This window comes from Pholis gunnellus, assembly GCF_910591455.1.
Source record: "Pholis gunnellus genome assembly, chromosome: 6".
Lineage (NCBI taxonomy): Eukaryota > Metazoa > Chordata > Actinopteri > Perciformes > Pholidae > Pholis > Pholis gunnellus.
In genome coordinates, this window is record NC_136532.1 from 14,788,335 (window position 1) to 14,811,713 (window position 23,379).

General features: G+C 42.9%; 4 protein-coding genes across 4 annotated transcripts; 2 read left to right on the forward strand and 2 right to left on the reverse strand.

Annotated features, from left to right (window-relative positions):
- Nucleotides 1–1,763: 1,763 nt before the first annotated feature.
- Nucleotides 1,764–3,331, forward strand: LOC306697546 (uncharacterized protein). The gene is made up of 2 exons (XM_079161525.1): nucleotides 1,764–1,805; nucleotides 2,410–3,331. Exon 2 carries the CDS (start codon nucleotides 2,464–2,466, stop codon nucleotides 3,157–3,159), a length of 696 nt encoding a protein of 231 aa, XP_079017651.1. The 5' UTR covers nucleotides 1,764–1,805; nucleotides 2,410–2,463; the 3' UTR covers nucleotides 3,160–3,331.
- Nucleotides 3,332–4,401: 1,070 nt separating this feature from the next.
- On the forward strand, nucleotides 4,402–6,232 carry LOC306697649 (uncharacterized protein). The gene is made up of 2 exons (XM_079161660.1): nucleotides 4,402–4,439; nucleotides 4,941–6,232. The coding sequence occupies exon 2, from the start codon at nucleotides 4,979–4,981 to the stop codon at nucleotides 5,651–5,653; it is 675 nt and encodes a 224-aa protein (XP_079017786.1). The 5' UTR covers nucleotides 4,402–4,439; nucleotides 4,941–4,978; the 3' UTR covers nucleotides 5,654–6,232.
- Nucleotides 6,233–6,244: 12 nt separating this feature from the next.
- skic3 (SKI3 subunit of superkiller complex) lies at nucleotides 6,245–19,084 on the reverse strand. Its single transcript, XM_079161659.1, has 41 exons — nucleotides 19,001–19,084; nucleotides 18,575–18,675; nucleotides 18,343–18,486; nucleotides 18,122–18,213; nucleotides 17,884–17,959; nucleotides 17,647–17,793; nucleotides 17,360–17,458; nucleotides 17,117–17,225; nucleotides 16,820–16,960; nucleotides 16,584–16,682; nucleotides 16,261–16,385; nucleotides 15,612–15,698; nucleotides 15,326–15,429; nucleotides 14,928–15,054; nucleotides 14,522–14,701; nucleotides 14,210–14,334; nucleotides 13,862–14,112; nucleotides 13,665–13,767; nucleotides 13,353–13,535; nucleotides 13,056–13,203; nucleotides 12,892–12,970; nucleotides 12,489–12,550; nucleotides 12,343–12,399; nucleotides 12,185–12,253; nucleotides 11,655–11,729; nucleotides 11,288–11,429; nucleotides 11,089–11,182; nucleotides 10,910–10,987; nucleotides 10,680–10,804; nucleotides 10,476–10,599; nucleotides 10,160–10,384; nucleotides 9,914–9,986; nucleotides 9,721–9,774; nucleotides 9,459–9,570; nucleotides 9,124–9,252; nucleotides 8,897–9,021; nucleotides 8,581–8,745; nucleotides 8,018–8,170; nucleotides 7,413–7,543; nucleotides 6,583–6,706; nucleotides 6,245–6,381 (listed from the first exon to the last, which is right to left on the reverse strand). Exons 2-41 carry the CDS (start codon nucleotides 18,662–18,664, stop codon nucleotides 6,301–6,303), a joined length of 4,707 nt encoding a protein of 1,568 aa, XP_079017785.1. The 5' UTR covers nucleotides 18,665–18,675; nucleotides 19,001–19,084; the 3' UTR covers nucleotides 6,245–6,300.
- Nucleotides 19,085–19,232: 148 nt separating this feature from the next.
- arsk (arylsulfatase family, member K) lies at nucleotides 19,233–22,813 on the reverse strand. Its single transcript, XM_079160642.1, has 8 exons — nucleotides 22,664–22,813; nucleotides 22,322–22,451; nucleotides 22,071–22,230; nucleotides 21,515–21,797; nucleotides 21,227–21,398; nucleotides 20,379–20,603; nucleotides 19,946–20,161; nucleotides 19,233–19,838 (listed from the first exon to the last, which is right to left on the reverse strand). The coding sequence occupies exons 1-8, from the start codon at nucleotides 22,769–22,771 to the stop codon at nucleotides 19,564–19,566; spliced, it is 1,569 nt and encodes a 522-aa protein (XP_079016768.1). The 5' UTR covers nucleotides 22,772–22,813; the 3' UTR covers nucleotides 19,233–19,563.
- Nucleotides 22,814–23,379: the final 566 nt, after the last annotated feature.

Below are 23,379 nucleotides of genomic sequence, written 5' to 3' on the forward strand. Positions count from 1 at the left end.
CGGTTGGCATGCTGGGACAGGGCGTGTACGTCAGTCGTGACATAAAAAAGGCGTCTAACTATCCATTGTTCAGTAGCATTACTGACCGTGTGGTGTTTATGTTGCATGTGCGCGTTGGCCGTGTCAAGCGCATCGACAAGGACAACCATCCCTTGCAGTTCACCTGGAGCACTAATGGCTACGACACTGCCTGGGTACCCCCCAAATGTGGCATGTCATCTGTGCGCAGTGGCCTAGAGGAGGATTGTGTGTTTGACCCCAAAAGAGTGACGGTGGTACGCATTGCAAAGGCACCAGACGCCACCATACAGAAGGAACTTCAACAGCTTCTTTCAAAGACGTCCGGAAAACCGGGACGAGGTGGCGCTGGTGCTGCAGCTGTGTGTTCGCTGTGTAAGAGGAAGACCCAGCAGGGCTCTTCACACATCAAGCAACAGTGCTGGGAGTGTGGGCAAAACATCTGCATTCTCATGTCCAAGCATGTGTGTCCAAAACCATGACGGGGGTGAGGGAAGATGATATAGATTAGAAAAACAATTCTAAATTCAGGATGTTCGCTGTTCTTTTTACTACACTAGCTTTGTATTCTCTGATCAGCATGCATTATGATCACGTGCAATGCAAAATGACTTTTTCCACTGTCTGACAGTGGACATCTGTGATTTAAATATTGAAATATGTGACAGAACTAAAGCCAATAAATGTCATTGCTATACTATCAGACCCATTATGTCTTTGTCCTAGTTTTTCAATTACATACTTTTGCTGTTATAAAAAGCTGCATGTGCAGGACTAGTAAACAGTTGAACGGAATGAAACAAGCATTTTTGCAAGTTTCAAAGGGTCATGCAATAAAGATAAGATAAGATCATTTAAAACAAAGCTGTGGTAAAAGCTTAACAGTCAGTTAGTAACAAGTGGGACTGTATTTAGTTTCTTATTCATGTGTTACAGGGAGACAGACATGCCAGGTTTTACACTTTACATGACACAAACGTGTGTGTCATTTAATTTCCAAGGCCAAAGCGATAGGAGGTACACAATGTAAAGGCCATGTTCTGACACCACTACTCTATATGTTATACAAGAAGGAAAAGGAGAACAGCTTCCTACTTGCTCCCCACATCATCACCATGACCCGATTAGCTTTTTGGCACACACCCCTGTCCTCCCCCTTTGAACTCTGTATACTTAATACAGTATTCCTCTGCTGGAATACTACCTGCCCTGAAATTGTCTTGACTAAGAATCTGCGCCATGTAAGCACAATATTCTCTGAGATAATTGAGCTCTTGAAGGCTAGATTGAGACACTCGGCTGGGCCCCTCTTCAAGTCAGGGCCTCAAGATGATATAGTACAGTGGGCTAATAAAGCAGCAACCACCTCAAGGTTCTTAACATGTCAGCTGGTATAAAGTATTTGTTGTATGTATCACCAAAACCAAAATACACAGTGAACCTGTGAGTAGTGGCTCTTGCCCAGTTGATAATCCAGCCTCCTTGGAAAACATGCAGCTGACAGGAAATGTAATACAGTACAAAAGCATTGATTCAGTTGCATATCAATGATGAAAAGCTTATAAACTCAAGTGATAATCAATATAACGTTAATGGGACAAAATACCATCGTGGCCAGTACGGGGATCGAACCCGCGACCTTGGCGTTATTAGCACCACGCTCTAACCAGCTGAGCTAACCGGCCTCAAAACCACGGAAATGTGACGTAATCAATAAGGTAAATGAAACCTAACTAACAGAAAGTGGAATCTACTGAGCGAACAAAGGGAGCGTCTGCTTACTGACGGTAAGGTCTCCATGTTTTAACGTTGAAAAGCTTTGTATTTTGCTAGTTTTATAGAAAAAGTCCATGAAATAGCACAGGGTGGTCATGACAAAGTAGAAGTAAGAGTCATAGAGTTTAGGCTGACACAGGTTAGGGTGTATAATCATCCTGTGTTTTATTTGACTGATATGTAGGACTACTTTTCGGACACACGGACTGCAACTATACGATTATATAAGTTATAACATGTAGGCCATGATCGCCATAACGTTGGAATATAGTTGAAAGGATCTTTTTGCTGCTGATTCAAGTTAGAAACATTTATTGAGACAACAAAGCACCTTGTACAAGATGAACAGACTTCTGACAAACAAGCCAAACAGGTGATTCAGGGTGAAAGCAACAACAGACACAAAGAAAGGCCAGTTCATTGCCAAAGCACCTCTCAACAACAAGGCTATTAGAAGTGCTTTAAGTAAAACATTATCAGACATTAAGACAACTTAAGAAATAAATGCAGTGCACCACAGAAAGGTCTGAGCTAATCAAATGTTTCTACTTGTCTCTTAAGTATAATAATAATGATGATACCATGATGACACATTGCTGTATTCATTTCTCCCAGAACTGTAGAACTTCACAGGACAACATCCCCTATCATCCACATCTCTAAATCAGGATGTCAGTGCAGTTCTCTGGCTGGGAGGTGGTTGACGATGGTGCTTCTGGTGTGGAGCTGGATGCGTCCCAGAAACCACGAAACCGGGGCGTCTACACCATGTACCACGGGACCAGTGTTGCCAGCGCAAGGCTCATCCTCACCAATGGTTTTAAACAGTCATCGGTTGGCATGCTGGGAAAGGGCGTGTACGTCAGTCGTAACATAAAAAAGGCGGCTCATTATCCATTGAAGAGTAGGATTACTGACCGCGTGGTGTTTATGTTGCATGTGCGCGTTGGCCGTGTCAAGCGTATCGACAAGGACAACCATCCCATGCAGTACACCTGGAGCACGCAGGGCTACGACACTGCCTGGGTACCCCCCAAATGTGGCATGTCATCTGTGCGCAGTGGCCTAGAGGAGGATTGTGTGTTTGACCCCAAAAGAGTGACGGTGGTACGCATCGCAAAGGCACCAGACGCCACCATACAGAAAGAACTTCAACAGCTTCTTTCAAAGACGTCCGGAAAACCGGGAGGAGGTGGCGCTGGTGCTGCAGCTGTGTGTTCGCTGTGTAAGAGGAAGACCCAGGAGGGCTCTCCACACATCAAGCAACAGTGCTGGGAGTGTGGGCAAAACATCTGCATTCTCATGTCCAAGCATGTGTGTCCAGCCAAACCCCCGACGGGGGTGAGGGAAGATTATATAGATTAGAAAAACAATTCTAAATTCAGGATGTTCGCTGTTCTTTTTACTACACTAGCTTTGTATTCTCTGATCAGCATGCATTATGATCACGTGCAATGCAAAATGACTTTTTCCACTGTCTGACAGTGGACATCTGTGATTTAAATATTGAAATATGTGACTGAAGTGACAGAACTAAAGCCAATAAATGTCATTGCTATACTATCAGACCCATTATGTCTTTGTCCTAGTTTCACAATGACATACTTTTGCTGTTATAAAAAGCTGCATGTGCAGGACTAGTAAACAGTTGAACGGAATGAAACAAGCATTTTTGCAAGTTTCAAAGGGTCATGCAATAAAGATAAGATAAGATAATTTAAATCAAAGCTGTGGTAAAAGCTTAAGTCAGTTAGTAACAAGTGGGACTGTATTTAGTTTCTTATTCATGTGTTACAGGGAGACAGACATGTCAGGTTTTACATTTTACATGACACAAACGTGTGTGTCATTTAATTTCCAAGGGCAAAGCGATCGGAAGTACACAATGTAAAGGCCATGTTCTGACACCACTACTCTATACGTTATACAAGAAGGAAAAGGAGATTAGCTTTTTGGCACACACCCCTGTCCTCCCCCTTTGGACTCTGTATACTTAATACAGTATTCCTGTGCTGGAATACTACCTGCCCTGAAATGTTCTTGAATAATAATCTGTACCATGTAAACACAACATTCTCTGAGATAATTGAGCTCTTGAAGGCTAGATTGAGACACTCGGGTGGGCCCTCTTCAAGTCAGGGCCTCAAGATGATATAGTACAGTGGGCTAATAAAGCAGCAACCACCTCAAGGTTCTTAACATGTCAGCTGGTATTTGTTGTATGTATCACCAAAACCAAAATACACAGCGAACCTGTGAGTAGTGGCTCTTGCCCAGTTGATAATCCAGCCTCCTTGAAAAGCATGCAGCTGACAGGAAATGTAATACAGTACAAAAGCATTGATTCAGTTGCATATCAATGATGAAAAGCTTATAAACTCAAGTGATAATCAATATAACGTTAATTGGACAAAACATCATCGTGGCCAGTACGGGGATCGAACCCGCGACCTTGGCGTTATTAGCACCACGCTCTAACCAACTGAGCTAACCGGCCATGGGTAGACGGGGAATCATCTTTAGGTATTTATTAATGCTATAGCACATACAGGCAGAAGAAAGATATCCGGATATCATTTCTAGCCATCTACTGAACTGAAAGTAAAACTTGGAACTGATAAAGAGCAAACGAACCTTCGCTGACGGTAAGTTAAAGCTTCGACGACATTATAACTCATTAGATTTGACGCGATAACGTTGATCATGAGGAGTACGATACTTTTAACTCAAATGTTAACAAAGAAGTCAGTCAACGTCCGTCGTTTTACTCGCGTAAACATTTTGACATTGTTGTGACAAGTTGGAAACATTCTAACGTCAAAACGTAAATTGGCTTAATAGGAATTTGGTGGGTTTCCTGCTAATGTAACAGATATTCGTTCAGGTAACGTTGACGTAGCAGTTTGTCTTACTAAGCCTTTCCTTACACCATATTAGTATAGCAAACGTTTTTATTAAAGGTAGCAATAGCCTACGTAACTTAAAGGGTTAACTCGTACGTGCTAAGGATAAAAAAAAAAAATGGTATCCTATAGTATTTAGATAGGATCAGGCATGTTGGTAACTTAGCTCTAATTTCGAATTCTGTACCAAAATACTCTGACCTGTTATAACATGATGTCATTTTTTGTATGAATTTCTCACAGGGCTGCTGCTCTTGAACATCATCACTTATCAAAACAAGATGTCACTGCCCTTCTTTGGCTGGGAGGTGACCTACGATGACGACTCTCCTCGTGTGGAGCTGGGGGAGTCTCAGCAGCCCAAAGACAGCGGTGTCTACACCATGTACCACGGTACCAGCGAGGCCAGTGCACGGATGATCATTGCCAATGGCTTTCAGCAGTCATCGAAGGGCATGTTGGGAAATGGAGTATATGTCAGTCGTGATAAGAACAAAGCGGATCGCTATCCATTGAAAACTCAGCCTTCAGACCGTGTGGTCCTTAAGTTAAGTGTGCGCGTTGGCCGCGTCAAGCGTATTGACAAGGACGGCCATCATATGCAGTACACCTGGAGCACGCAGGGCTACGACACTGCTTGGGTACCCCCCAAATGTGGCATGGCAGCCGTGCCCAGTGGCCTAGAGGAGGATTGTGTGTTTGACCCCAAAAGAGTGACGGTCGTGGGAATTGCAAAGGCACCAGACGCCATCCTGACCGATCTTAAGCAGCTTGTAGCTAATAGTCCCAGAAATCCTGGCAGTGCAGCATCACATCTTAGTGGTGCTGTGGCTGTGTGTACACTGTGTAAGAGGAAGACACTGCAGGGTTCTCCACACATCAAGCAAACGTGTTGGGGCTGTGGGCAAAACATCTGCACTCTCATGTCCAAGCATGTGTGTTCAGCCAGCTTCTGAGACGGAGTAAGGGCCTGAAAAACAGTGCTGTGGAGAAACAGAGCCACGCCCGTATGGCCTGGTCTAAAGAGGTGGAGGAGGGAGGGATTGCAAGTGAAAGCTCAAGTTGACCGAAGAGTACAAATTCACAGCTCAGGGTGTAATTATACTTTTGAAATAATTCTCAGTTGTCCTTCCTTTTCCTTTTTCACAAACGAACTATCAATAATGAACTGTAATTGGTGCAACATGTTACAATAAATACTGCTGTACATCTTCTATGACTTTTCACACTATAATGATCTACTTTATACTCCATTCTTGTTATATTGTCGGATCAATGTGCATTAGGAAGCAATCAAAATGAAACAATATTTTTGTATTGATCAAGCTCAATCCTTTATTTCAGCCTGAATGTGGACATAGTTACTTTGTGCGAATTCCATTTGACATAATATGTGAAAACACTCATGATTTTGATTTGCTGAATTGATTTAATTTCTTTAAATCTGTATAATGTAAAACCCCAATAAATATCATGATATGAGACCCATAATGTCCAGTTTGATATGATTTCTTATGTGGTGAAGCGACCCAGAAAAGTGATTATTTCAGGTTATGTATAATCCCGGTAAGCTCCATGATTTCATAGTGATGCATCTGTAGACTCAGGGTGAAGAAGAGGCAAGCAGTGCATGAAACTCCAGCAGTCTTTTATCTCCATTCATTTTGGCATGCTGCAAAAGGACCTGCAAAAAAAAAATAGGAGAAAATATGATCACTATCACGGTTGAAAGTAAAAAAATAAATGCAAGCCCGACTAGTTTCAGTGTCATAGTCTTTTTTCAAAGAAGTCATGTTGGGTAATAGGCACTTCAAACTAAAATATGTTTCCACAAGAAATGATTAGATCTAGTGCCAGAGGAGCCGTGAGGCAGCTGTGTGCTCACATTCATTAGGTCCTGGTCGTTTTTGGCATGCAGGTGTCTGAGGAGGTACCAGCTGGACACTTGCACCACTGTCACGGGCACGTCTGGAGAGTAAGCCAGCCTCTCCAACAAACGCCTCGTTTCTCTGCAGAAGGCACAGGCAGAAATGGGCAAAAAAGGTATAACGTGAGCCGCGTTACTCGTTAACCAAAATCACTTTAATTTCATTCTCTGAATGTCTCATACACACCGAGCAAACATTTAGAAGTGGACCGTGTGAATTAAATGGGAAGAAACGTGTGGAAACAAATGGAACGGGACGGATGCTGATCTGGTTTGTTGTCTAGCTGAAAGGAGCTGGCACCAATGTACTTCTGTCTGAATCTATAACCATTCTCTCCCGTTTTATATATGATAAAATGAAACATTTCAGGCATGAAAGGGCCTTTCATTTTGCAATTATGCTTGGCACAGGGCAGCATCTCTCAAAGAAATGATCCAGTTGATGATTGGCACAATGGTTCTCCTCAGCTCTCTGATGAATATAACATTCTGATTAAGCCTCCTGGCAGAACTGTGAGCTACTGACAGAAGGCTATTGTGTCCGGGCTGGAACGTGTTGCTTTGTAAATTGCTCTGCAGTTTCAAAAGTAGCAACATCTTGGAAAGACAGATGGGGGGGGGGGGGGGGCATACATCTGAAGTTTCAGGTATGTTATGATCATTTCATCACTTTAGATTATATATTTCACTTACAAGCCGATATCTACGAAGGACGACCCACGCACCCGCAACACTCGTGTGGCTGCTAGCTGCTGCAGTTGAAACAGAACACGGTGAGAATCACTGACCTGGCAGCCATCTTGGTCCCGTACTGGAGCAGGGCCTGGAAGAGGAGGGCCACAGGAGATGAACCCAGCTTCAAGACTTCAGTGGTGGCTTCGAGTATCATGTCCGTCCATTCATTTCCTGGGACACCCGCCTGAGGGGTCAGATCACACAAAGTTAGGAATAAAACTAGCAAAGAGAAGCGTTATTCCTCTACTAAACTTGTGATGCGTTGAACCATATTGTTGCTAACAATATGTGTCCTGCCTTCTGTGTAAAGTAACTGCTTTCAGAGGAGCAGTGGCTCTAATCATTATTAGATGATGAGTTAGCAAAATGTCAAATAAAAAAAGACTTGTCTTGGGAGTTGCTGTCCTTTGAGAAGTGTAATAAAGAACCTCATCCCCTCAGATAAATCACAAAAGGAAGCTTCTTGGCTTGATTGAATTTCCGCTTGGCTCTGGCTGCTGATCCAATAATTCTGCTGGATATTCACCCATCTTTCATCTCGCCAACCTACTTTCTGCCCACTGACAGGGGTTGTCGAGATAGTTGTGCTGTAATAGCTGTACTTTATCACCTTATATTTTGGATCTAGATTCATGTTACGGCCTACGCAGGAACTCACCATACAGTTTCCGAGAGCTAGCAGCGCTAGTCGAAGCAGGCTGGCCACCTGGCTGCTGTGCAGGCCGAGCTGTGAGGCTAGCTGCAGACTCTGCCTGTAAGCCATGACGGCCTGAACCAGCAGGCCCTGGCTACGAAACACCTCAGCCAACCACTGGGGGGAGGAGAATAGGACAGCGATTGGAAATCAATAATGAGTGGGAGTGGAGGTGAGAGTGTGAGATTTAGAGCAGGATGTGGGGGCAGAGGAAATAGGAGAAGGGAAGGAAGGAAAAGGGGCGGAGAAGAGATTGTTTGAGGCAATGTGAGATAAAGATTTGAAGATCGGACAAAAAAGAAGGAGGTAAAAATACAATAAAACGGTTGACTGCGTGTTAATTCAGAAAGGACGTATGTAACTGGTCTATGTTTGTACAGAGCAGACAATGACATTATTTTCAAGCCTCGCTATGTAACAAAGTTTATCGTATTAAACAACTGACGCTTAAAGCGACAGAATAAAAGCTTTTCATCAAGTTACTGCAATCAAATATTGGTATTGAAAAGATGCGAGTGTCCACTTACATGCCACGCCCCAGGGTTGGTGGGGTTCATCAACACCGTGTTGTGGAGTTGCTCCAGCACAGAGTCTGGGAGCACAGTACCACCACCGGCCAGTAGGAGACGCTGACACTGCACCTGTCTCAGTGACAGCATCACTGCCGGGTGCTCTGGTGAAACATTGAGCACCTGAAATAAAGCAGGCAGAGCGTGAGGATCCCAGCAATGGAAAGAGGAGGCCCCACATGTAACTTGTATGACTTCCCCTGTGTTCATTTCTGTCTGAAGCAAATCAGATAACGATATTGAGGTTGTGTGTGAACGTGTGTTTGTATCCCACCTGTGAGCAGAGGGCTTCAGCCTGCTCCAGCTGTCCCCCCAACATGAGACCAGTCACCGCCTGTTTTAGTACCCAGCCTTCTAGAGCCTGGGCGAGGGGGCGCTCTATCTCCTCCACGTTGTGCACTGGGATACAGAAAAGTGTCTGTTATACACTCAAACACGCACACACACAATTGTAAAGACCATAAAACACACACACACACACAAACACGCCAATGCACACACCTTTCTCAGAAACCACTGACATGAGTGTTTGCTCCAGTCCTCGTCTGCTAGGAGCTGAACCTGAAAGATAACAGGAAGTATTTTCTGTGTGACAGGCAGCCATTAATCCTGCCCACGTTGCTGGATCATCTGAAAGTAGAGAGAAGAGTGGAGACTCAGATCACTCGTTTCACAGTATTGCTTTGGTAGGTGTAAGGTTAGCTTTACATTTAGATAATAGGGATAAACATGAACAAAAAATGTTGTGAGGTAGTTTAAGGCCTTTGTGTGTGTGTGTGTGTGTGTGTGTGTGTGTGTGTGTGTGTGTGTGTGTGTGTGTGTGTGTGTGTTTATACCAGGACAGAGCATCACAGCTCTCTGCATAGTCTTCAGTGCATTCCTGTGACTGTCCTCTCCAGAGTGTCTCCCACTAGCCAGCTGGTTCACTCCACTGTACAACAACGCCCTCTGCGGGACACAAACGTTACAACAGATCAGATTCATATACAAACACTGTGGCAGATATACCAACTTTAACATCGATATATATATAATGGCGCTGAGGTTAAAGAACGTGTAGAAAACATTGTAAGCATACATATACAGTCCGTCTCTTACCTTTCCTTGGGTCATACTGGAGAGACCGGCAACATGACCAGCCATCGCGCCGCCCTGCAATACACAGCAGACAAAACCATGACTAACCGTCCAGCAGCACTGCAGCAAACGTTGATGAGGCTGCTCAGTTAAATGTGCGCGATTAAAACAGATTTCCCGTGTGTAACGTTAGTGTGTGTGCATGCAGCCTTACATTAGCCTTCTTGGGGTAGTATTGTGGTACCAGCCTGGACAGCAGGGCCCAGAGAGATGGGTTTCCAGGATTGCTGTAAATAACACAGAAGGAACCTTTGTAACAATTTGTACCTCATGTGCATAATTAATATGTGTATGATATGTTGCTTCATATGTTGCTTCACAAAAAGTGAAATTAGGGTATTGTAGGGCACAGCACTTAAGTAGGGTACGCTAAACAATTCAAACAAGCGGTTTATCTTACCTGTGCACAGCTCTGGAAGCCTCTCTTTGCACCGCGCTGTAGTTGCCCTGCAGGGCGAGCAAGGCGCAGGTGAGGAGACATCGCTGCTCTATAACACTCACAGAGGCCGAACCTTGCTTGAGCAACTCAGCCAGGGCAGCAGCAGCTAGTGTAGCATCGCTGTGGACTAACCCCAGGGCACACAAACACAGCAGAGACTCTGAGATCGGCTCCTTTAACATCGAGCTGTTGAGGCAGAAAGCACAGAGACACCTTTAGCGACAGGTACTATTATTACAGAACCACCGGTACGGTCCATACAACAATGTGGACTCACCATTTAAACAGCAGAGTCTTGGCGGAGTCTAGGTTACCCTGCCGGTGCTGAAGCAGAGCCAGAGCGGTCAAGATGTAAGCCTTCTCCTTCTCAGTGGAAGCCACAGCCGAAGCACGTTCATAGGCTACAATATACACAAAACGGTTTAGTCACATTCACTCTTGACATATAAACACGTGCTCAATCTCTGATTTCAGTGCTCACCGCTGATGCTCTCTGGGATGAGTCCTGCCCTGCAGTAGGCAAGAGCCAGCCCGGCCAGATCACTGAGCTCCTGCAGTGGAGTGGAATTATAAACACGCACCGCCTCCTCTGACTGACCTGAGGTGCTGCAAAGGACACAGTGGGACACACAAAGAATGGATTTAGGAGTATTTTTGTAAGTATTATCAAAGACGGTTTAAGTACATGGTAATAAGAAAGCTGGTCGTTACCACAAAGCGCGTCCATAGCTGCCCAGGGCAAAGGCCAGCTCTTCGGTCGAGGACATGGACTTAAGCAGTTCAACGGCTCTGAGGAAAGAGAGTTAAGAGTAAGAAAGGTGATTCAAATACGTTGTCTCTCATTCTTTTCTTGGTACACTGCCTCAACTGGGAGCCTTTGATTCAGGCACCTTCTGTAAGCCGTTAAGGCCTGCCTCTTCAGCTGCAGGTGCTCATTCAGGAAACCGAGCATAATGAAGGCATCAGGGTCGGACTGGATCCTCTCTGGGAGGGAGGCAAAAGAAACTTCATGTCACAAAACGTCAGGCTCTAATCGCACATCACCCAAATGCTTCCAAGGCACATCAACACACAAATAAGATGCTGTACCTGTGTACTTGCTGAGGGCCACCTGAGCCGCAGAGATGGCATTCATCTGGACTATGTTGTAGCGGTAAAGTTCAGAGTCTCTGTTGCTCTTATCCAGCAGGGTGGAACACACCCAGTAGGCATAACCTTTCACTCCCTCCATCTGCCGGGGGAAAGAGGAGAGGTACAGAGATTAGAGAGGGGGAAAAAAAGCAGAGAAAGGCAGAATACACATCGTTTAATCACTTGCTTGTAGTAGCAAAAGGCTTATAGCTGAAAATGTAGCAGAGTCACAAAGAAGCAGTTGAAGCAAAGATTAAACTGTTATATGTCAGCTAATGAGTGAGTATTGCAAAAGCAACCCCAGTGATTTTGGGAGGTCACGCACATGTGTGCTGAGTTCAGTGGTGTGCCTGAAAAGATCCATGGTGTCATAGCTTCCCACTCTCTCTGCTATCAGCGCCTGGTGAGAGGACAAAGGGACACAACTATCATTTAGACAGATCAACAGGGTCAAAGACAGAAATTCATCAAGTGATTTATTATTATTTTAGTCTAATCAAAACATTTCAACATGTATTTCGAGTATGTACTGACCAACAATCAAATAACAGTTGATATTAGCCAAGAACATAGTAACGTTTTGGGAAACTGTAGAAACATGGGGGTGCAACATAGCGGACTATGTGAAGAGATCCCCTCTGTATGTAGACATAAACTGCTCATTCTAAGGTAACGAAAACACAATTCTTATTGTCAGGGGTTTATATATACTTATTAATAACATTTTCCATTCCTGTCATTAGATTTACCTAAATGCTACGCACTCTTCCTTTAACCCTTGGACACAATTATTTCCAAGCGTTTCCTTGACATGATCAAGTGACCGTGAAAGATTGTCATATGATGTCTTTGTACCTGTCCAATCCAGCAGTTGACATAGAGCGGCTCCAGCGACTGGGCAATCTTGAAGGCCTTGTGTGCAAGCTAAGAAAATAAGACCGAACTTTAACAAAGAAAACGTCAGCCAACTATGTAAACATATATAAAAAAATGTATCACAAACACACACAAACCTCGATATTGTCGTTCTTCAAATACAGGGTACCAAGGTTGGTCCAAGCAACAACATTCTGTAACAAAATATTAAAAAGTCCCATAAGAACGTCAGAATAGTTTCTGAAAATAGTATTCATCACCTGAACAAATGTGCATTACATACATTTGGTTCAACTTGTATGGACTTGATGAAGCAATGTTGAGCCAGAGCGAAGTTCTCAAGACCTGAACAGAAAGAAAGTGACATGTTACATTTATTTATATATATATATATATATATATATATATATAATTAGGGCCCGAGCACCGACCAACGGTCTCTCATGGAACTCATGGAAATTTGCACTAATTTCCGAGGGAAGAGCAACGAGAGCAACAATCCCACACAGAATAAATGAATCTAGTTAGAGGACTCAGTCAATACCGCTCCTTTATTTGACCAATGATACATTGATGGGTCAAGTACACATTGACCAGCCAATCAATCTATATACACTCAATGGGATAGACCGCTCTTGTTAACATGACTGAGGTGGCGTATTATTCATTAACTAATATATTATTACCTTTGCTCATGGAAATCACTCCCAGGGCATTCCAGTAGCTATGGTTCCCACTGTCCATCATGATAGCTTTTTTTAAACACTGAAAAGAGAGTCAAAAAAAAAAACTCTTAAAAATACCACATCTGTGAGGAAACAATGCAAAACTGCAGGATTGTGTGAAATACCTGCTGGGCCTTCTCCAGAAGCAGCGATGGAGCGTTCTGGTCGTCCTCTGTTGAGCAGGATAGGCTGGACTGACGGTAATAGTTGAGTCCTAGGTCATTCCACAGGCTGGGAACCTCAGACATCAGCTTCAAAGCACGGCCATAACACCTGCAGACAAAAACATGCACTTAATGTTCAGTGTTTAGATTCTATGCTTGGCCCACAGGGGACCATTAAGTCATTATAAATGGCTGATTTGACAGAGTAGCAATGGTATATGCAGCTTGGAAAACACCTATGTCTGTTTGTAGTCTTACCTCTCACCAACTTTGAGTGTCTGGGCCTGGTTCAGTGTGTGGCTCTGGGTGTTGGGGTCTAAACCAGCCAGTGGGGCTGGCACTAAAACTTGAGCACTGTTTGTGGACACGGTGCTGACTGCAGTGCAAGCGTCTCCCAGCAGCTTCCACAAACAGGACATGTCTGGACGAATCTCCACAGCTCTGAAGAGCAAAGAAATGTGAAATGATAAATCAATAAAAAAAAATTAAAAATCAGACACAAGAGTCTGTGTGACACTGAAATGTAATGAATTTTATGATCTACAGATTAAACTAATGTCTAGTCATTACCTGAAGAGGTTCTGTATGGCTTGCTGAATGAGGTCAATGGCTCCCCCATCTCTGCAGTCTTCCATTAAACTTTTTGCCAGAGACAGCTGGCACTCCCCAAGACCTGAACAGATCATAACAATCTGATTAAATGCCCGTATTCAGATATACGACTATACCAAAGGTAAGGTCTTGGATACAATAATGCAAACACCTACCTTTAAGGGCGGGCACATAGTCCTGCTGCACTGTGATCTGCAAGTACTCTGCAACAGCCTCTTTGAACTTGCCCAGGGTCTGTTTGATAGCAGCAGCCTGGTAGACACTGTAGATGGAGGAGGGTTGAAGCTGATGGGCCTTACCAAAGGCCTTCAGGGCGGCTGTGAAACTCCGGCGGTTTAAGTAGGCCTCACCTAAACACTCCCAACACACCCAGTCCTCTGGATCTGCTCTCAGAGCTGCCTGCAGACTTTAAACATACATTAAATGGTCAATGCTCATATTCTAATAATACAAATGATAAAGACTTAGTAAAATAATCATTGTCTGAGATTTGAAACTCTTACTCCGCGACAGCTTGTTGATTCTCTCCGATCTTCAGGTAGTACAGCCCCCGCCTCATCCAAGCCCATTTGGCTGAGCCTGGAGTGGCTTTCTCAATCACTGACTGAAGTATTGCTAAAGCAGTGTCCTATGGCATTTGGGGGAAAAGGATTGGAGAATAAAAAAAAGGAGGATAGGGGAAAAGAGGGGGGAGGGTCAAGACTAAAGAGATGCACCTGTAAGGAAACACCACAACAAAGTGCCAACGCCACATCATGACAATTTGAACACTGCAACTTTGGCGTTTGGGTCCGATCGCCAACAAATCCCCTCACCATGTCGTCCTGCTCCATACTGAGATCCACGGAGGCCGCTCCAGACTCAGCATCATTGTTGTCCATCTCAAAGGCCTTCTTATAGCATCCTCGTGAGCGGCTGTGATCATTTGCCACCTGGCGGTAGTAATGCCCAAGGTAGCGGAATACACAACCAAGGTGTGGGTCTAACTTCGCAGCCTGAAATGGACAAAGGAAACTTTCAAACTAAGATGCCATTCAGCACCACACTTGACAATAATAACCATAGTGTGACATTTGACAAGGGTGAAATGTAAGTTAAGCCCTTTAACTCTAATCTTTCATAGGCCGAACCATCAATATTTTAGAGATTACATTCGCTTTTTTAATGAATATATATAATTAAAAATACCCTGTCAAAAATGTAAAAAATAATTGTACTAACCTTCAGCAAATGTGTATGGACTTTGCTTCTGTCTTTTCGGGTCTCTTCTCCCATGTCCCAGTAGAGTCGTCCAAGCAAGAAGTAATACTCTCCACAGTCTGGGCTCTGGCTCGCCGCCTTCAGGAAACTAAACAACAGAGGAGCAATCGAGAAAAGTTCACCTCGGGGAATTCACTTTTTTGCGCCACACAAATTGACTGTTTGGTTGTAGCTAGGTTTAAAGGGACAGTGTGCAGGACTAGGCGGCATCTATCTAGCAGGGTGGTTGCAGATTGCAACCAACTAAACTAAACTTTGATGACCTTCAGGGAACAGAAACACGCTAAGAATTCTAAATGCATGGCCACAGATTAAAATCTCTCACACACACACACACACACAAAGAAAGCAGTTAATACCTCTCCTCTGCCAGCTGCTGCTGGCCCTGCGCCGACTGTGCCAGTCCTCTCAGTACGAACCCCTGGGCCAGATTAGGGTTAGAGGCCACCAGCTCTGATGACACCTACAGAAGACACATTCATTTAACACGTATCAATATATCTTGTGTCTAATACAAGAGATCCTTTTCTTTTGTTCCTTATTGCAAAAGAGAGGACAGCATTCTATCTCAAGCTGTTATCACCAAGTGTTATAATAGATCGGACATCTTCACAGACAGAGTTCAGTAGGTGAAAGGTTTTCAACCTTGAGTGCTTCATCAACGTGTCCCTTGTTAAGGTATGCTCGTCCTTTAAGGGCCACTAGAACTGAGTCTTTGTCAGCTCCTGGGATCTAAAAGAGAAAAAACAATAAACACAGACATTTACTTTGATATCATGTAGTGCGACGCATGTACGTCCAAGGTTACAACTGCTAAATATGTTCATACTGAACCCAGAATAAAAATACTTTTAACTGCTGAATTACTTCACACCCAAGAAAGAAAATTCAAATTACAACATGCTGAATGAACAGAGTATTATTATTCACATTACCTGTAGGACTGTGTATTGGTAAGAGTCCAGCAATACTATGCTCATCATGATACAGGGGTTACAATTAAATGCAATCTATAGCAATACTGTAATATATTGAGATTTTTTAAAATGTAATTTTAGGAAAACTGTCATTGTTTAACACACCACCATATGCCTAAAATCTGAGTAAAAAAGTTTACCTATTTATATAATGAGATCACTGATTACAGTCCCTGTAACATCCAACATCTTGGCACTACTATGAGAGGGCACGTACACTATGTAGTATTGACTGTTTTTTTTCAATCAATACAGTATCACAAAACATCATTTCGCTTTACTCCATATCTTCAATATTCTTTTACATCCCTAATTACCTGTGAGAATGTCTCCAAAGCCTGGTCTGCAGCCGTGTCTCCCTCACTCCTGACTAAAGCCTCGAGCTTCATCCTCAGCAGTTTGACCCTCAGCTCCTTGTCTCCAGAAACACACACGGTCAGACCTAATAGAAACCAGACACACAGGGAAGTTTACCTTCTGCTTCAGGGACTAAACATAGCTGCCCTTTGACGACGGAGGAAAACATCTTTATTTCATTCACAAATATTGGTTTTTTTTGTAAACAAACTGTGGATGAAGTCTGTTAACTTCCACTAGCATTACATCTGGATAACGTAGTGATACAGCAGACTAAACATACCTTGGGAGCATGACATAGCACAGTCTGAGTATCTCTGCATTTTAAACTGAGCTTCAGCCAGACTGCACCATCCTGTACTGGAGCTCATTCGCTTCAAACCTAATAACACAGAAGAGACATATTGTGTATAGTTAGCACAACAATTCTAAAATACAGATATGTAACAAAAGTGCATGTTTCAGTATGAAATGTCCAGGTGAGAACAGAATCTGTTCTGTGTTGATGCACAAACTAACCTTGTGTAAGGTCCTTAATGGCATCTTTAAACCTCCCTTCTTGCAGTGCTTTGGTGCCCAGACCCAAGTGACCTAATCCACTGTTCGGGGCCAGACCAAGGAGCCGGGAGAAACAGCTGACTGCGTCCTCATTCTGAACACCTTCAAACAAAACATATCGAGTACTGAGAGTGATACTGAGTGCAAAAGCCTAAGAATCCTCCCAATGCTTGAATATCAGTATAAGGTAATATGAATATCGGTAAATCATTGCATTCTGTGATTTTAGATTGAATGAGCAAGACAATAGTCTGTTACCTGTTTTGAGGTAGTGAGAACAAAGGACTTCAAGAGGATAACTTTGGTTGGGGTAGAGGGACAGCATGGACTCACATGCCTCTATCATTTTGGGTTCATCTTTTGGCAGCTACAGTAAAGGAGGATTCATAATGAGCATCCGATTTAGGACATAACGGTACAGGGTTAAGCATGGGGTGGCTTATTCCAATTGTCCTTGAATTTCTGTGGTGGTGAGATAGACATGAGATACGGTGCACTTACTTTAGAGAGACATTTGACATAATCAGCTGAGACCTTCTTGTGTTGCTCTCCCGGTACAGGGTCCATGAGAACCATGGCCTTCTCAAATGCTGTGATTAACTGATGAACACAAACAGAACAGTTAGCGAAAGACAAATGGGGTAGAAACATCTGCACTAAGAGCAGCATTAAGAAACATTTAACTACTAGACCGAAGGTGACGGACTCTAATGTGTAGCAATGTGTTTTATACACACAAAGAAACACACGTGTTGCTGAGTCTAAGTCCACATTTGGAGACATCTTACATGCTGTTGAGTTTCATTGTCCCGCTCTTCCTCATTGGGGCAGTCTGAGAGGAGTTGGATCATCTGTTGCCACAGCTGCAGTAACTCTTTCTTGTCCACATCCTCTTCCTCCTTCACCTGAATGAGCTGCAGCCAAACCTTTGCCAACTATGTGCAAACATACAAATTAATTTAAAATGTGTAAAAAACAGTGTATTTTTTTTCTCCATTTAACAAATGTGCTGTTAAATGAGATACCTTTAAATATTCTTTCTCAGATTGATAGATATCCGACAGCTTATTGATCATCTCGTAACATTTATTTTTGTCACAGCTGTTAATGGAGAACATAGTGAGAATCAACAACATTGCAAATTAAATGTTAAACCAGTCACAACGACAGCATGTTCTGAGTTAACTTGGGAGAAAGTAAATACATCACAACTTCCTGTGTAGTGTTAAGAAACATCCTGAAGAGGTGTTTCCATACGTTTACCTTGCATACAGCTCAACAAGCTTCTGGTAGATGTTGGGTAGCTCAACAATAAAATCCCACTGATCCGTCTTCTCATAAAGATTTGCCAAACCCTATAAAAGAAACACAGTTCATAATTACTGTGGCCAAGGAGAGATGTAGTAAAATATGCAACACCACAACAGTGACACGACAGGCTGGAAGTACCTGCAAGCATCAACCACTTCATCTCCCCACCTTACCTGCCATGCCAGCAGCGTCTCGGGCTCCAGCTCCACAGCCTTTTTATAGGCGGTCTGTGCCTGATCTGGTTGCTCCAGTTCACCGGCTGCCAAGCCGATGAATACCCATGCATTATAATTGTTCTTGTCAAGTTTCAAAACAGCCTAAAAACACAGGGAAAAAGAGCAAAGTCAGCTATACAACAAACCAGTGACCACACTGCTTGGTAAGTGTGTATCAGAGATGCTTTACCTTGCAGTGTTTCAGAGCGTCTTTGAACTCTTTGTTTTTTATGGCCTCTCTGGCACCTTTCAGTGCTGCTTTCACTTCTTTATTAGACATCTGGCAATTTTCTGGGTGAAACAAAGACACATGTAAAGTGGCATCACCACCCCCCAGATGACATGTTTAATTAAGGCATAACGTTGTGGGTGGATGAACAAGGCGTCTGTTTGATGAGATACTTTACGCTAGGACCAGCTGACTTGACAGTAAACTGGGAAGTTACCAGCTAGAGTTTAACTGTTAGCAGTGGTGGATAGCTACATATATGTAGCACTAGCTTTGAGCTTCTCAGAGGCTCTAAACTACATAACAGCCTCAGAATGAGACCTGGTTTCAAACCTTCATTGAAACATAACAGGTCAACGTTTTTTATTAAGTTAGATCGGCATTTACCCACGCGAGCTTTGCAAATGTGGGCAAATGTTGGGGGACATCCACTGTTTACGTCGAGAAGTGGCTCTGCTCCTGTTGGGCGACACGGAAGTGAAAGGCAAGGGACTACACCCGCCCCTGGATTTTCAAAATAAAATTACCTGCACTTCTTGTCCACTTGAGATATAAGCAAAAACAACAAAACGACAAAAAATATGAACAAAATATGAATTTATTTGGGGAATGAAGAGAATTTAACACTGGAAATATTTGAATATAGTCAGGTCATGGTTATGTTACATTTAAGTCCCTTTGAAAGTTTGTGCGAAATGATCAGACATGTGAAATATAAAAATAGAAATCCAGATTAAGTCAAAGTGTGAACCTAGTACATTGTAACTAATAGATTATGCATCAATAAAATTGTTTGAGTATAAATAAAATTAAGAGCGATAGAGCCATCCATCACTGTCTCTCACATTGTCAAAGATGTGAGATAACCCATGTTTAATCAAAGGCTGAGTCCAGCTCATTAAAAAAAGACACCTTAAAGACAACCATCATTATAACAATTTAAAAAAACATCACAAAGAGTCTGAGAGCCAGCTGTCAATAGCTTTCTCATTGGCTAATGCATCTTTTTGCCAATCCACATGCCACCTGAGGTTAGCAATGACCTGGCTGTAGTTTCTCCCCAAACTATGTTGCCAGGCACCAAATGCTTTTTTATTGTAGAGATGCACAGTAGTAGAGACTTCTGGATAGTCTACAATACTACGCAATAGCTTGTCCAGATGTGCCTGCACATCTAGGAATTTGAGAGCTACATTTTGAAGTTCTTCTTTGTCCTGCGTCATGTCTGCAAACACAGAGAGTACAGAAAAATCAAAGGGTGCAAGTGTTTTAAGATTTGGTTTTCTTGAGTATTGAGTGATTGAAGTTTAGTTTCTTAAGTTAGGAACTCACCAAAAAGCTGTGGGGGGACACTCAGTCCATCTGCATAGGCAATATATTTCCACCGGCCACTTCTCAGCATGTACGTAGAGGCATTAACGTTACAACCATGATATTCACTCAGAACCCAGTCTGGATGTTGCTTCTTGGAAAAAGTACTGGCCTTGGATAGCAGAGGAAGGAGCGTGTGGCCACTGAGAATACCTACTGCGGGAATACCAGCAATATCTGCAAAAAACACAAATGTGTTACATCGAGTTAAAATACTTAAATCTAAATCTACTAGTGCTTTTATTATGTTGCTTTTACAGACAGTCGACAGACAGTTCAAATCCCTCCACCTCTTGACGACTATAACACTTTTATTCTACCTTTCAACAGCCATTTTAATGATTTCAAATCTTGAATAGACATTTTAATCCCATGTTTCTGTCTATTTCCTTACCCAGCACAGTGGGATAGAGATCAACCAAGGACACAAGCTCGTTGACCTGCCGGCCGGACATCAGCCCAGGCCCCGTGACCAGCAGGGGAACATGGGAGCTGCCTTCAAACATTGACATCTTGTAGAACTGCCGGTGCTCCATGGCAAGCTCTCCGTGGTCAGCGGTGAAGATCACAACAGTGTTGTCAAGCAGGCCGGTCTCTCTCAGAGCTGAAATCACTTGGCCTGGTGAAGACAGAGTAACCACTGAGCTGCTGCTCAAAAGACTTCATTCAAACATTAAGTGGCGGCAGAGATGTACTCTAGAGAGAAAATGTTTATATCCATATATAAATATACTTACCATCCCATTGTGCCTTTAAAAGTTGGTTACTACTTTTTTAGTCTTTATGTATTCGGGGAAGTTTCACCGAGAATAATTCAAGTAAGTAGCCACATGTTCCAACAGGCTGCACAGAATCAACAGCAATACGGCTAAAGAAATGCAGTGCAATTTGCACTGTAAACTTGATATATTAGTATTACTGATACGCCTAAAATCTAGCTACCTGCTGTTTGATAGCCAGAGTGGTATGTTGGTTGTGCTGCAAACACGGTCACAGAAAGTCTCTCTCTAACACTACTTTTTGTTCCTACAGTACATGTTTGGATCTGTGAAACTGAGCTAAAAACGGCTCCTTGCAGGTTTGGTACTGCTTCATTAGCTATCACGGCAACAGAGTTTGGTTTGAACTTGAGCCATCTTTGTCAAATTTGAAAGACATGGGTTAAGCTTTAAGTTAGCTGTCAAACCTACAACCTCCTGCTGGGGGGGTCCGTCCCCTGATGAATTACTTCTGTCAACTAACCCAGCATGGCATCTGCTTCAGCACACATGGCATAATAGAAGGCCCTTATGCTTTTGACTTCCTCCTCAGTGAAAACACCACTGCAGTTTTTGGTGCAGGTGGAGTAGTAGTCGACAGGGTGCATGGCAGCAAAAGGCAGCCATTTAGGAACAGTGATGAGCTCAGTAGACACCTGTGAGTGTAAAACAAGAACATAAGACTTTATAGTGATTTATATAAAATAATACAATGTGATTCTGCAATGATGGAGAGAAAACATTCAAGAAGCGGGAAAAAGAAGCGGCATGCCTTCTTCAGCCAGTATGGTGAGGTGAGGAAGGTGGATCCTCCTGCGGTGGGCCCCATGGATTTTGTTGGATAGGGGTGAGGTAGATTTAGGCCGAGATAAAGTGCGAAGGGCTGGTGTGAGGATGCAGCTCTCTGGTGGATCCACTGTGTAGCCTTGTTTGTGTTTTCCCAGTCTTTTTCCATGATCCTTACTGTTGACATGTTCCCAACCAGTTGCGTAACAGGCCGGCCCTCTTGGCGCAGGAGAAACTGAACATCTCGTGTCCAGGCCTCGACTCGATTACTACAGAAGTTGCACAAACAATTGATTTACAACTAAACAAATAGGAAGTGGAAAGAAACAAGAGAGGACAAGGACCCAAATAGATGATTCACACTGTTCTGACAAATAGCTGCCCATAGACACAGTATGTTATTGTTTATTACTCATACAGTTAGTCACCAACACTTCTTTTGACTGTATGTGTTATTATTAATCTCAGTTTGGTGAATAGGGATGAGACAAGGTTGGTGAAGCTGTTTTCTTATCTGAGATACAGTGACAGTGGCTGCGTACCTAACAGAGTGACTCCCTGAGGTGTAGTCCAGCTTGCCCATCGACTTGGTAAGATATCCATTTGCCTCCAGCACACCCATCCATGTTGTTGCATTAGCATCAAGGCACTTGTAGTTGTTCCACGACTGAGTAAGGTGAACAAACTGACCGCTCCACATCGCTGTGAAACAAATATTAAACAGCGGAAATACATTTATTATTCCACCTTTAATAATTACCACAATATCTTCTCCCCAGTGCCTTTCTTTTACCTGCTCTTGAGGGGCAGCAGATGGGTGAGTTGGTGTAAGCTTTGAGGAATGTGGTACCAAGCTCCCTGAGGTAGTTAACATATGGAAGCTGCACTACTTTGCTGCCAGGATCAAAAGTCAATCGCCCATCCTGCAGAAAGAGGAAAACTAACATTTAGACCCAAAGCCACAGAGGTACACAGTCAAACAAGGACTACATTTTAAAAGATAAACATCTCTGTATGGCGTTTAATCTTCTCGAGCTATAGGTCTGTCATTGCACAGTGCTTAAGACTAAAACAAACAAAAGATACTTTTACTGAGGCAGTTACTGCAAAGCACTGTAACTTCATTCAGACTCACAAATGCATCACTCATCACCATCACGATGTTGGGTCTGGTTCCATTTTGGCACAAACTTTGACCATAAAGTTGACAAAGGAATATCAAAGCAAACATTTGTGCTTTCATGTCAGCGCTTCACTCCCCTTCCGATCTGGTGATTAGCTGTCGTAAAAGAAGAGACTTCCCTACAGTGTTCGTCTGTAAGTCACGGTAACTCTGGAGTCATATGGACTTGGTAAACATCCTGGTTACGCTTTCAAAATAAGAGTTTTCTAGTTTAATTTAAATGATGATGATTTACATGTAATGATAAACTGGGAACTCTAGAGGGCAGCACTAATCTTTTAATAATACATCCTATGCTGCACAATTTAGTTGAGTTGTCTATTATGTCATGACCACAACTTCAACTACAGCTACTACTGGCGCATTGTTTATCACAAAGATGTATATATGTTTGTAAAATACTAAATATCTTGTTATAATACTTGCTAATAAATTATGAAAATCAGATAGAAACTCATATGACTGCGCGTGATGCACTGTTTGAATTATAGGAGGTAGAATGGAATATGATTTGGTTTTTAATTGTTTTCATTAAGGGTTTTAATCAATTGCCATCCAATGTGAATCATGCGTTGATGCTTTATGAGGATCTGGCAAACATGGACCTCCACAGCTACAGCTATTATACACCCACCTGTATATCAATGCTCATTATGGGCCAATTTTAT